Here is a 12759-nt window from a genome sequence, read left to right as displayed (position 1 = left end):
GCCAATTTACAGGCAATAATCATCTGTAAAAATGTAAATAAAGAAACCTTAGCCTAAAAAAATAATTGTTTAAATTATTTTAAACGTTGAAAAATTAGACCAACCGTTAATCGATGAACGGATAAAACAATGTCAAAGATGTTCCTTCTCTCTGATTGGCTGTGAGGCACATCCGGTCACACAGCCAATTAAACGGCTCCTCCTGCTGTGTTTTGAACAGGGTTTTGAATCGCAGTATTTTTTAACCGTCAGCTCCTCCACACCTCCTTCAGAAACTTAACGTGTGTGTTGGTTTTCTCTTATATTACGGAATAGAATATAACAAAAACATGGATTTGGACTCTATGAAATATGCGGAGCTGAGAAGCACCGCTAAGGAGCTCGGGCTTAAAGGGAATATGAAGGTAATGGGGTTGTAATGTTTACATTAAATCAGAAATAGATGTTTTTTTTCAACTGTGTTAAGGCTAACGGTTACTGGAAGCTAACGTCTGCATGTGTGTACCTGGGCGAAATATACTCGATAACATTACGTTTCTTTCTGCTAAAACAGGCTGAAAAACTCCTGAAAGCGATCAAGCAGCATTATCGTCAAGAGAAGGACAAAGAGGAGGAAGTGCAGGTAATTTAACCCTGAAAAAATGACACTGTTTTATTGCTAAATCTGTCTTAAATCATGTCCTTTTTTTATTTAAACATCGTACATAGCCTATATTGTTCTCACATCGTACCTAATTTCATTTAAATGTAATACAACTGCAACTAATTGGCACACTCGTGCCGTGTATAAAGTATCCTTTGTTTATATGTTTTAGTAGTAGGTCAATTTTTTTATAAGGTACTGGGACTTTTTCTGTTTCTTTTATATTGTACGATTTATATCTATAGATATATCTTTCTACTGTTATATATATGTATGTAAAATCTGCAAATACTTTTTGGTCTTACGTTTGTTTATAATAGTGTTTGGTAACTTATTTTGTATTATATTGTACATAGAGTATATATTGATATACATTATCTTTCTACTGTTTTGTTTTTTTAACTCATGTACATGTCTTGTTAACATTCTGCTTTAAAAATGTCCCAATTTACGACTCACAAAAATCTTAATATGTATTGTACTCATTGTTGTATTATTCTGGTGTTTTTCAGGAGCAGGAGAAAGATGTCCCTGCTGCTGCTGCTGAAGAAGATGAAGCTGTGACACAGGACAGTGTTCAGGATGATGAAGAGGAAGAGGTTCCCTGCCCCACTGTGTTTGTGAACACACGTCGGGGCAAAGGAAACGGTACCAAGAGAAAACTCGTGTGTGAGGACAAGTCACCTCCAAGTGACGCCCAGGTATTTCACCATTACCTACTCAATGCACACATTGTATAGATATCATTGTTGGGCAGATTTGTTTAATAGAATACGAAATGGTAAATACTCTGCACTGATGTAGTGCTCCATCAGGTATATTCGACCCCTCGACGTGCTTTAAATACTCTGAATCATCCCCCCATTCACAGCTCATTATGCAGAGCAGTACCACTTGCTCTACTTTGCCTCAGTGCCACACTTCTTAAAAAGTATTAAAAGTTGATAAATCAATTTAGCGAAAATGAAGGCTATTAAAAAGTATTAAACGGCATTTCCCAAGGTGTTACATGTTGTAGCTTGTTTTCAGTAAGTATATGAATGGTCCAGAGAGGTTGTGTTCTGCAGTCTGCCTGAATGTAGTCATGGCGTAGGTGTGTAGTGAGATTCTGTGGAGTTTATTGATGGCATCCCGTTGGGTCTGACGTCATCTGAACAGGACGTCGCACGCTCACTGCTTGATAGCGTGACGGTCCGTTTCCGCCGGTTGCTAAGCAACATCGTTATGGGGAAATGCAAATCTGCGTCCAAATGGTTGGAAGATAAGGAGGAAGGACAATCAATACTGTATATAGTCAATGTGAGGTGAAGTGTGTCGCCAAGGTAACCGGTTAAAACTCCAAGTGGTGATGAGGTAGGGGTGGGCGATATTGAAAAATATATTATTACGATATTTTTCAAGCAGTATCACGATAGACGATATATATCACGATATTTTTTAATGTCGGTTATTATGGTTATTTTTCAAGTTACTTAACAAGCACCTACAAGGTAACAGAAACTAAAACAAAAAGGAGTAACAGACCAGAATAGCATTTCAAGCTGGTTTTATTTCAGAAATTAATCCCTGAATGAACAATTCAACATTTTGATATGGCTTCAGGCACAGTTTCTCAGTATAAGAATGAACTTTCTGAGGTAGCACTAGCAGTGAACATCAATACACATGAAAAGGAGGGTAAAACATCAATGAGGAAAAGTCAGTGCCAAACAATTAAAATGTAAACTTTAGACTTGAAGTGCAATAAAATTCTTTAGCATAACTGAAGGGAAAAGTTAATTTTTTTTAATAATTTTCTTTTCAAATATTTTTTTTTTCAATTTTTTTTTATCACGACAGATACAATATCTCTGAAAAAGCATATCGTGGAGACCTAATATCGTCACGGCGATATATATCGTCATATCGCCCACCACTACGATGAGGTCTTAAAATGTATGGGAAGGGTCTTAAAAGGTTTTACATCTGACTTCAGGGTTCCTGCAGATGCCCAGAACCAGAACTTTTTGCATTCGGGAGGATTAAAAAATTGTTGTTGTTCCTTTCAAAGGTTGACACTGATGTGGCTTCATCTGCTGCACCCTGTGGGGCTCGGGGGGCTAAGAAGAGGAAAGTGTCCTCTGCCAAGGACTCTGAACAAAGTGAGACCGCGCCTCCTCAGGAGCCCCAGACCTCTGAGGTTAAAGATGAAGCCGCTGTGCAAGATAACACGGGTCAGTAGTTACATATTTTTTGTTAAATTATGTTTGCATTGAATAGCATGTTCCCTCTGACAGACAGAAGCAACATGTCCGTTTGTCTTCAGAGATTCTTGACTCCAAAGCAGGTTGTGAACACATACTAATCCTTTATTTGACTTACGTAATATCTGTACAGAAAAAGCTCCGAAAGTGACCAAAGCCGGTAAAATCCCTCGACTGCAGGCGAAGAAAAAGCTGATGTTGAACCCTGTCACTCCTAGTAAGTACTTTTTTCCTCCTCTCTTCTTTTGAAGCGACAATTCAGAGGCCACATAACAGAAAGACAGTGATCCCCCCCCCCCACAAACCCTCCAGTTAACTTTTGTAAATGTCTCTTCTTCTTTTTTAGACTTCAAGAAACTCCACGAGGCAAATTTCAGCAAGATGGAGTCCATTGACTCTTATCTCCAGAGGAAAAACAAACAGACGCAGTCTTCAAGCAAGGAACTGAAGGTACCTTCAAAATCAGACTTTGTTGATCATCCAGATCAATTTAAAGGTCCCGTGTCACGGCCATTTCTACTGATCATAATTCCATTGTTGAGGTCGACTAGAATAGATTTACATCGTTCAATGTTCCAAACTCACATTGGTTTCTCACAGCATCTCTGTGTAGTCTGTGTATTCACTCTCTGTCCTACACGGCTTGTTGGAGCTCCGGCCTCCTCCCTATGAGCCTACTGTGCTCTGATTGGTCTACCACCGTTACAGCGGAACATCAGTGATTATGTGTTACAATGGCGTTTGTTAGCAACCAGGAAATTACACCAGTAATGACAAACAGACGAGAATGCTGCGTGGGGTCTGGGTGCGGGGCTCGAGGAGCGGACAGTGTGAGCTGGGTTACTGGTTGCTCTCAGCCTCTCAGATCTCAGCCTGAGCACAGCCAGGTGTGTTCACCTGGTGCCCTGTGTGTGCTCCTCCCCCTCACCTGTGTGTTTCATTTGTCCTGGCTGCTGTTTTCTGTTAGTCAGGGTGGGTGAGAACTGTGTGGGTGGTGGGGGGCTGCCATGTTGTCACAGTGGATGGGAAAACACCAACCTGCCTGCTTCTCCTATTTTGCCTCCATGGCCGCTCGGGCATTCTCACACATGGGACCTTTAAGTGTTTACAGTTTGAGAACCTGCTGTGTTGTTAATCTGTTTTGTTTTCAGACTCTGTCAGACACAAATATCCCGAAGCAAGTTGATGCCAAACCTAAAGTGGTGAGCATGACCTCCAGCTGCCAGTACATCACTTCCTGTGCGGTGCAGGTGCTCACCTGGGTGTGTTTATTCAACAGAAGGCGAGCGAGAGTCGTGCCTCCGTGTTCAGCCCCATCCTGCCGAATAAGAAACCAGCGGAGGACACCAAACCTGCAGGGAAGGAAGCGGCTCTGTTCAGACCCTCCGTCCTCTCCACGCGCAGGATCAACGTGCGGTGAGCAGCTTTTTTTGGTCGTTGGGACAGAAATGATTGTAAAAGTCAAAAACTGTTTCATTTCAGGAACGTAAGCCAGTAGCTGGTGATGTTTCAGCCTCTCTTGTATGAATACATGGTTTCCTGTCTTGGCAAGAACAGGCTTGCAAGAAGTTTGTGTCTGTAGTGTCTAATGTTATGCATACTACAATATAAGTGCAATGCATACTTTTTCCAACATAAGGTCACATGGAGGTCCCCCGGAGAGGGAGGGACTTCGCCTCGCTGTTGGCAACAAGAAAGACTTTTAAATGTAACAAATGTGACACGTGTGTTTGCAGGTTCTCAGAAGCCACTTGTGACAATGGGAATAAGAAATCTCTGGTGAAGACGCCGGCGCGCAGGACTCTCTGCGTGACCTCGAGCACGCCTAAGAAACCCACCGCCGCTGAGGGAGAGAAGCCCAAAGCCGGCAAGACTGTCTCTGCCACAAACACTTCGGGTAACGTTGCCTTTAAATCCTTACCATTGCACATAGTAATGTATAGAGTGATGGCTTTAACTTTTTCCTACTTGAATCCAAAGGAGCGTTTGTTTTCACGGGCAACACGAGTGCTTTGATTACCCCCGGGAACCAGAAGAAGCCGACCTTTGACCTGAAGGCCAGTCTGTCTCGTGCCCTCTCCTACAAGCCCCACTCAGGTACAAAACCACTTTTAATTCCTTTCCTGTTTCCCTGAAAATACACTAAGATAAGCTCGGACACAAATATACACTGGAGCACATCTCCTGATTAACAGCACACAGAGACGGAGTCACCATGCTGCACACATGCAGCCAGAGGAGAAGGAGAGAGGCCACTGCAGCATATCGTTGACTTTTTTACGATACCGATACCACTGAACGATACCGATACAAATCGTGATACTTTGAAAATGTATCATCCCACAATTACTCCCATGAAGCGCTTTACGATATAGTTGACATGTCAAATGAATATTAAATTCAATTGTGGGACTTCTTGGACCTTTCAGTGCTGAACAAACAATGAAAAATACATTAAAAATATGAAGAAACCGATTATGGAATATCTTTTATAACACATCAGGTGTGCCGCGTGAATAGCACATCTTGTCGATGCAAACAGGCCGTTAAGCACCGTTATAATTAATGTTAAACCTGAGATTCGACTAGAGAACAAATACATAATAGAATAAAGGTCATGAGATCTCGGCATTGCACAAACAAATCTCATCTTTAAAATCAACATTTGCCTTCGCTGGTGAGAGAAAACAAATCCCATCACTTTTACCTTTCTAGTATTGAACTAACAATGAAAAATCCATAAAATATGAAGAACAACGATGATGCAATCTAATTTATATCACGGGCCACGGACTCACTCTTAAAATAAAATTAAAAAAATGTTTTGAAAAAAAAAATGTTTTTTTTAAAGTATCAAAACCGGATCTGATTTCGGTACGATATACCGTAGCCACCAGTAACCGGTATTTCGGTGATACCGGTATGCATCCCTACACTGCAGCCTTCCTCAGGTCCTTTATGGAGGCCCTGATTGGGGATTGGGAGCACCTGGGGGAGAGGCTGCACCTGGAGACAATCAGAGAGAGACGCACACCCAAAAGCACTAACACGTAACACGACAAACAAACCCCCCGTGTTTTCTGTCGCAGCTTTGAAATAGCTTTTTTAAAAACACGTTATTTTTTTTAAAGGTAAACTGAAGCCGCTCGGAGACGCCAATGAAAACCCGGCAGCAAACAAGTCGCTGATCTCAAACTCTCATCAGAAAAACTACAAACAGCACCAGGTCCAGACGCGGTATGTTCAACATTAAAGCACGCCCTGATGTCAACACGTGTCTCGTACAGCGTCAGTCTCTTACGGATGTTTGTGTTTTCCATATTTCAGGGGGGACAGGAGAGGGAAACACGAGGAAGGCAGGAAGCAGAAGAAAGAGAATCTGCTCGGGGCCAGGAGAGGCCTCGTCATGATGTGAAAAAAATATCCCGCTTGTTTGTATACGTTTTGTACAGCTTGTTGTCCACTGTAAATATTTAGTGTTCTGCAGCTCACGCTCCTTTTTAGCCCGCTGTCAGGACGCTCTAATCCTCTGCTTCCAGATTACCTACTGTGTGTTTGGATCTGATGGCGTAGGTTACAGCTCTTAATGATGCTTTTATTCATTGACACCATTGTACTGGTACCTTTGTTCTTAAAAATTAGATTTGCCTTGTTTTATACATTCTTTTGGGGAACGACTGATAAAAAGACTGATACTAATTATTCCATTGTTTGCTTTGTTTTTTCACAGAACACATGTTTTGTTGTTTTTAGCTTTGCAGAACCTTAATATGCACAAACACCTCGAGAACACACCCCAGAAAGCAGAATAGGCCCTCTTTATAACAAGATAAACAACTTTTACTTTTAATTAACAAGATGGTGTCCTGTAATTGAAACGTTGTGGCTCAAAAGGCCACAACAAAGAGGAGACGCCATATCAACGGTTTATCAAAACATGTTCATTAAAGCAAGTGGTTCAAATTAGCCAAATGTAATCAAGTGCAAAACAAGTAAAGCATGAGGTGTGAACGTCAGTGGTATCAGTAATGTAACTGCAGGGTGAGGATTTTGTGTGTGTGTGTGTGTGTGTGTGTGTGTGTGTGTGTGTGTGTGTGTGTGTGTGTGTGTGTGTGTGTGTGTGTGTGTGTGTGTGTGTGTGTGTGTGTGTGTGTGTGTGTGTGTGTGTGTGTGTGTGTGTGTGTGTGTGTGTGTGTGTGTGTGTGTGTGTGTTGAGGTGCACAAAGTAAAACAACTGAAATAACTAATAAGTTCATACTCAACCGAACCGGGTGCCTGTATGAGAAAGCAGAGAGGAGCAGAGGCTTTAATAATAATAATATATTTATTATAGCGCTTTATCAAAGACTCTCAAAGCGCTTTACAAATACGCATTACACATACAGATCATACATGTAATGGTCTACTGTGGACAATACCCACAGGAGAACATTCAGGTGAAGTGTCTTGCCCAAGGACACAACGGCCTGACGCAGTGGGGCGGGAGCGGGTTTCGAACTGGAGTTCCCCAACGCCCCCCTTGATCAGATGATCAAACGCACAGACCACTGCGCCACCCGTCCCAAATAAATATCTGCAGGGCACCAGACCCAGGTGCCCTGAGTCACTGCCATCAAGGCGGCTGGATGCAGCACAGCCACACCCTCTCGAGATGAACCCACGGGGGCAGCACAATCTCCTTTTTTAAGAAGTCCTGGATTTATCACATTTGGATTTGTTATGAACTGTAAAATACTTATTTATGGATTTGAATAAGTTCTGTCGGTACAGTGTTACTGAAGGCCCGTCCACACGCAGGGGCGCTGTCAGGGATTTTGGGCCCCATGAAAAGATCTCACATTGGTTACTTAAACATTTTTTTCTTAATGTTCTAAAATTGTTTGGGCCCCTGTCAGTCACGGGCCCTTAGAATCGTCCTTACGGCGCCCCTGTCCACACGGCGGCGTGCGTTATGGTTGAAGCTCAGGCTTTGCCGAACTGCATTGTGGTTCCGTCGCTTCGCGTTGGTCGCTTCAAAAGTTGAGAAAAGTTCAACTTTTGAAGCTTCGACGGAAGCGTCAGCCAATCCAATCATATGCCAGTACAAGCTCTAGCCAATCAAACCGCGTGCTTGTGTGTCCGGGGCGGGAGATTCATGTGATTGGTTGTTGGTCGAGTTTCAGACACGCCCACCGGCTAGCTTCACCGCACGCTGCCGTGTGGACGCTGCGCAACAGTTAATGTGCTAGAACAGTGCTTCTCAAAGTGTGGTCCGTGACCGCCCCCTAGTGGTCCGTGAGTATATTGGTAACATTTGAAATAAATAAATAAATAAAAGTTTTCCGCACTCTAGCAGAAATATCTCCGCAATGGAGCGAGCTTAAGTTTCACTTTTGATTGCATGATAAAGCCCAGCGCAACACCTTCATCACACATGTTGCCACTTGTATGTATCATTTGCAGGCAATTTGTAATCTATTCTAGAAAAACGATGTGTTTTTGGATATGTGTGGAGTTAGGTGGTCCGCGAGTGTTTTTTTATTGGTTAAGTGTCCTTGGTATGAAAAAGTTTGAGAAACACTGCTAGAATACAAATATAACGAGCACAAGAAAGGTTTCTCCCTTAAGATGAATGAGTGTGTTGTTGACTGCATTTCTTTATTGGTAGTTGTAGTTTAAAGCGACCATTATTCAATTCGCTCTCTTTTTGGATTCCTCTCGTACATCTCATAGGCGAACTCCTCAGTGTGAGCATAATCTTTAGAGACGGCCACAAAGTCAACCTCCAGCTGAAAGTGTCCGTCTGCTTTATCTCCCAACGTAAATCCAATGGTGTTCACCTGTCAATACAGATGAAGTATACAGGTCAGCGGTATTGCAGGGCTGCAGAGACTGGGGAAATATCCCTTTCTCCACAACTGTCGTAGCTTCATTTATTTATTATTTTATGTTTGCGATTTTCTTCTGCTTTACCTTATCCAGCCAGATAGCATGCTGGCTGTCTTGTATTCTCCCGCGGTGTGATAGGAAGAACTTGGAGAAAGGAATCTGAAATGGATCAGATGAAAGTGTTATAACTGCTCACATTTCATATAAAACAAACAAAAAAGCCTGGTCTGCAAAAGCTGAAATCCCTGTGGGCTCTGGTTTCAGACAGAGGGTGAAAAGAGGGGCTGCAGCACAGCCAGTATGAGAAAAATAAAGAGCTTTTTGAACATTAAAGCATGGAGACATGTAGAGACACCACATACTGATATACACCTGAACATCAGCAGGAGAGGACTCTTTAAAGTAGAGACACTACATACTGATATACACCTGAACATCAGCAGGAGAGGACTCTTTAAAGTAGAGACACTACATACTGATATACACCTGAACATCAGCAAGAGAGGACTCTTTAAAGTAGAGACACTACATACTGATATACACCTGAACATCAGCAGGAGAGGACTCTTTAAAGTAGAGACACTACATACTGACATACACCTGAACATCAGCAGGAGAGGACTCTTTAAAGTAGAGACACTACATACTGATATACACCTGAACATCAGCAAGAGAGGACTCTTTAAAGTAGAGACACTACATACTGATATACACCTGAACATCAGCAGGAGAGGACTCTTTAAAGTAGAGACACTACATACTGATATACACCTGAACATCAGCAGGAGAGGACTCTTTAAAGTAGAGACACTACATACTGATATACACCTGAACATCAGCAGGAGAGGACTCTTTAAAGTAGAGACACTACATACTGATATACACCTGAACATCAGCAGGAGAGGACTCTTTAAAGTAGAGACACTACATACTGATATACACCTGAACATCAGCAGGAGAGGACTCTTTAAAGTAGAGACACTACATACTGATATACACCTGAACATCAGCAGGAGAGGACTCTTTAAAGTAGAGACACTACATACTGATATACACCTGAACATCAGCAAGAGAGGACTCTTTAAAGTAGAGACACTACATACTGATATACACCTGAACATCAGCAGGAGAGGACTCTTTAAAGTAGAGACACTACATACTGATATACACCTGAACATCAGCAGGAGAGGACTCTTTAAAGTAGAGACACTACATACTGATATACACCTGGATATCAGCAGGAGAGGACTCTTTAAAGTAGCATTTCCTAAAAATAATTAAATAATATCCCATAATTTTGAATCAATAAAGCACATTTAACCGTCTTTCTAAAAATCACCTTGACTTCCTGCCAGTAGGGCCCCCCCCTGGTGTACAGGAAGTAATTGTAGATGTCGTCTTTCTGGTGAGAGAAATACGTCTCCGTGGCGATGTTGATCATCCACGGCCGGCCGTCTCCCCTCACTCGGAGATGCAGGGTGTTGAAGCTGGACCAGTCATAGTGCTTCTTCCTGTCAAATGAAGCCTAGGAGAGACGGAAAGGGAAGCTGTTTTAAGAGCTGACGAAAAGTCATTTAGGAAAAGTGGAGAATGCACAGGACTTAAGGGTGGGCCGTTTTTGGGTCAAATACAAACGTATGATAAACCAGAGAGTAGGGACAAGTCCGTGTTGGAAATAAATAATAATGAAATTAGCAGCTTGTATTTATTTGTACAATTATCTGTTAACATGGCAAATAAAGGAAATATATATATAGATAAATTGTTGAAGGTGTTTCAGGAGTTGTTATAGAGTTTCATTTTGTAACTGCTTTGTATTTTTACACCAATTAAATACCTCTCTTTGTAAAAAGAGTGTAAGGTCAAAACAGAGAGGAAGACCCCTCAAATAATTAAAATAAAAACATATTTTTTTATTTTTATTTAAATCTATAAAGTCACGCTGAAATATTTCAAGGAAAAAAAATTCCAGATAAAAATCCATCTTCATATGAAAAGAAAACTAGCAAAAAAAGATAAATAAAAGTAGTTAATTTAACTTTAATAACATGTTCAACAAATGTTATTTCCAAAGACGCCTCCTCCATAGCCAAGATTACAATTCTGTTAAATCTATTCTCGTAGACCTCAACAATGGAATTATGATCAGTAGAAATGGCCAGGACCTTTAAGTCTTTATAATTGCATCTAAAATGTTGCTAAAAATGAAGCTGCAAGTTTATAGAATTCCTTTATAGAAAATCCGATGACGGTATTGTTTCATTTCAACTGTCAGGATTTTGTATGAACCCTGTGAGTTGTAAAATAAAAAATCCGAGATAGTAGTGGCAGTAATTATTAATGAATGAATACTGTAATTTATTAAAAGTTATACATGATGCATACACGTTAGGAGGGTAAGTCTTTAGGGCTCAAACCTTGGGTGTCTTTGAGCGCATGTTGCAGTACCCGCTGTACCGCGTCTCTCCGTCCCTCGGGATGGTGGAGCTCAGCTTCCCGTGCAAGAAGCAGGTGTTGTCGTTCCTGCCCATCTTCAGGTGAGCTTCACTCTGACCTCCGATCTCCTGATCCGAGGAAACCGTCCACTGCTCAAGGCTCTCCGGACCCCTGAACTCCCAGATCACCAGGTTCTGCTCCAGGATGTGTTCGATGAGCGGTTTCCCCTCCGGACCCACCCAGCGCCCGAAGAACTCGTCTTTCATCAGCGTGAAATGCTTCTTGATGCCCTCGATTCCCTTGGAGAAGTTGAAGTTGAGGGGGTATTTATTTTCTATGGGCTGGCCGGGGCGTCTGTAGTCCCGCTGGATCTTAGTCCTGCAGGGGATGGTGAGGGGGGAGAGAGGGGGGAGCAGCAGCTGATGATGGGGGAGGACGGAGGTCAGCAGCCTCGCTGAGGGGAGGCGGGCCAGCTTAGGAAGAGACATTTCAGTCGGGACGATTCACAGCTGGGATACAGAGCAGAATGAGGGCGTTATTACACATTACAGGGTAAGGATCAAGTCAAAGTCAACTTTATTGTCAATCTTTCAGTTTGTGTGATATGTATGTATCAATTCAAGCTGCAACGATTAATTGATAAACCGTAGACAAAAAATAATCAGCAACTATTTTGATACTCAATTAATTGTAACAGTATTTTTTCAAGCAATGCTGTTTTCAATCTCTCCAATATGTGGATGTCCTGCTTTTCTGTTTTATATAATTTTATATAAATTGTAGGGGTTTTTTGACTGACAAAGCAAGACATTACATTTTAAAGACATCCTCTTGGTCTAGAATGTATATTTGTTACACCATTACTTTGATAAGAGAAAATAAATTCGCGACTAGTGCTGAAACATTTAGCTTTTCTACATTATGTTGGTTTGTATTAAGCAGGTAAATCACCTATTATTGTCCATTAAGATTGTGGTATAATATATTATAGTATAGTATAATATAGGGTGAATTTCTTTTCAACGATTTCTAAATTATACAGATTCGTTTTTTGCAAACCAAAGGATTACCTTACACTTATTAGTCATTTTGCGATTTGTATTCACTTATTTACATTCAAAGTATTCTGAACAATTCAATTACATTGTTAACGTCACAATGCATGGCCTTTAGCATCTGATTAACATTACTGTAAATAATAATACTGTAAAAACATGTAAACCATAATCTGTCTCTACTCACTGTGATCATGTTGAACCAAACGCTGACGGCAGGATATATTCCACAAAATGCGGTTTTTCATTCAGTTATCTTCTTTAAATCATCGTTATGGATTTAAATCATGTATATTATTGTCTTTTACTTTAACAAATGTAGCTTTCATTAAAGGTTGAGTTAGCATGGACCTTGAATGTAGCTGTTGTGCACCAGTGATTTCCGTCCGGACTGACTCACTGTGATAACAAATAGTTCCGCTATCAGCTAACTTTCACTATCCTCGCATTTGGGCAGAGTATATTTTATTTATTTACACACTCTTAATAAAGTACAATTATAAAAAGCATTACA

The 12759-nt window shown here is 41.3% G+C and overlaps 2 protein-coding genes across 2 annotated transcripts; one reads left to right on the top strand and one right to left on the bottom strand.

The window, feature by feature from the left end:
• Positions 1–223: 223 nt before the first annotated feature.
• nusap1 (nucleolar and spindle associated protein 1) lies at positions 224–6588 on the top strand. Its single transcript, XM_034110840.1, has 12 exons — positions 224–404; positions 554–622; positions 1156–1344; positions 2694–2856; positions 3020–3103; positions 3233–3336; positions 4038–4088; positions 4166–4302; positions 4623–4783; positions 4867–4983; positions 6018–6123; positions 6214–6588. The coding sequence occupies exons 1-12, from the start codon at positions 330–332 to the stop codon at positions 6299–6301; spliced, it is 1344 nt and encodes a 447-aa protein (XP_033966731.1). The 5' UTR covers positions 224–329; the 3' UTR covers positions 6302–6588.
• A 1918-nt stretch (positions 6589–8506) lies between these two features.
• On the bottom strand, positions 8507–12624 carry ndufaf1 (NADH:ubiquinone oxidoreductase complex assembly factor 1). The gene is made up of 5 exons (XM_034110849.1): positions 12433–12624; positions 11172–11699; positions 10094–10279; positions 8839–8913; positions 8507–8705 (listed from the first exon to the last, which is right to left on the bottom strand). The coding sequence occupies exons 2-5, from the start codon at positions 11676–11678 to the stop codon at positions 8553–8555; spliced, it is 921 nt and encodes a 306-aa protein (XP_033966740.1). The 5' UTR covers positions 11679–11699; positions 12433–12624; the 3' UTR covers positions 8507–8552.
• Between the last annotated feature and the right edge of the window lie 135 nt (positions 12625–12759).

This window comes from Pseudochaenichthys georgianus, chromosome 22 (genome assembly GCF_902827115.2).
Source record: "Pseudochaenichthys georgianus chromosome 22, fPseGeo1.2, whole genome shotgun sequence".
Classification (NCBI taxonomy): Eukaryota; Metazoa; Chordata; class Actinopteri; order Perciformes; family Channichthyidae; genus Pseudochaenichthys; species Pseudochaenichthys georgianus.
Note: the sequence above shows the minus strand (reverse complement) of the source record. Positions and strands in the feature narration are given on the sequence as shown.

Bases quoted from the DNA above. Each gene is read 5' to 3' on its own strand.
- nusap1 (XM_034110840.1), top strand. From the start codon at position 330: ATGGATTTGGACTCTATGAAATATGCGGAGCTGAGAAGCACCGCTAAG. The intron at 1,345-2,693 runs GTATTTCACCAT...TTCCTTTCAAAG, and splicing joins CACCTCCAAGTGACGCCCAG to GTTGACACTGATGTGGCTTC. The intron at 4,303-4,622 runs GTGAGCAGCTTT...GTGTGTTTGCAG, and splicing joins ACGCGCAGGATCAACGTGCG to GTTCTCAGAAGCCACTTGTG.
- ndufaf1 (XM_034110849.1), bottom strand. From the start codon at position 11,678: ATGTCTCTTCCTAAGCTGGCCCGCCTCCCCTCAGCGAGGCTGCTGACC. The intron at 10,280-11,171 runs GTTTGAGCCCTA...CGTCTCTCCTAG, and splicing joins TGCGCTCAAAGACACCCAAG to GCTTCATTTGACAGGAAGAA. The intron at 8,706-8,838 runs GTAAAGCAGAAG...CTGTATTGACAG, and splicing joins ATGCTATCTGGCTGGATAAG to GTGAACACCATTGGATTTAC.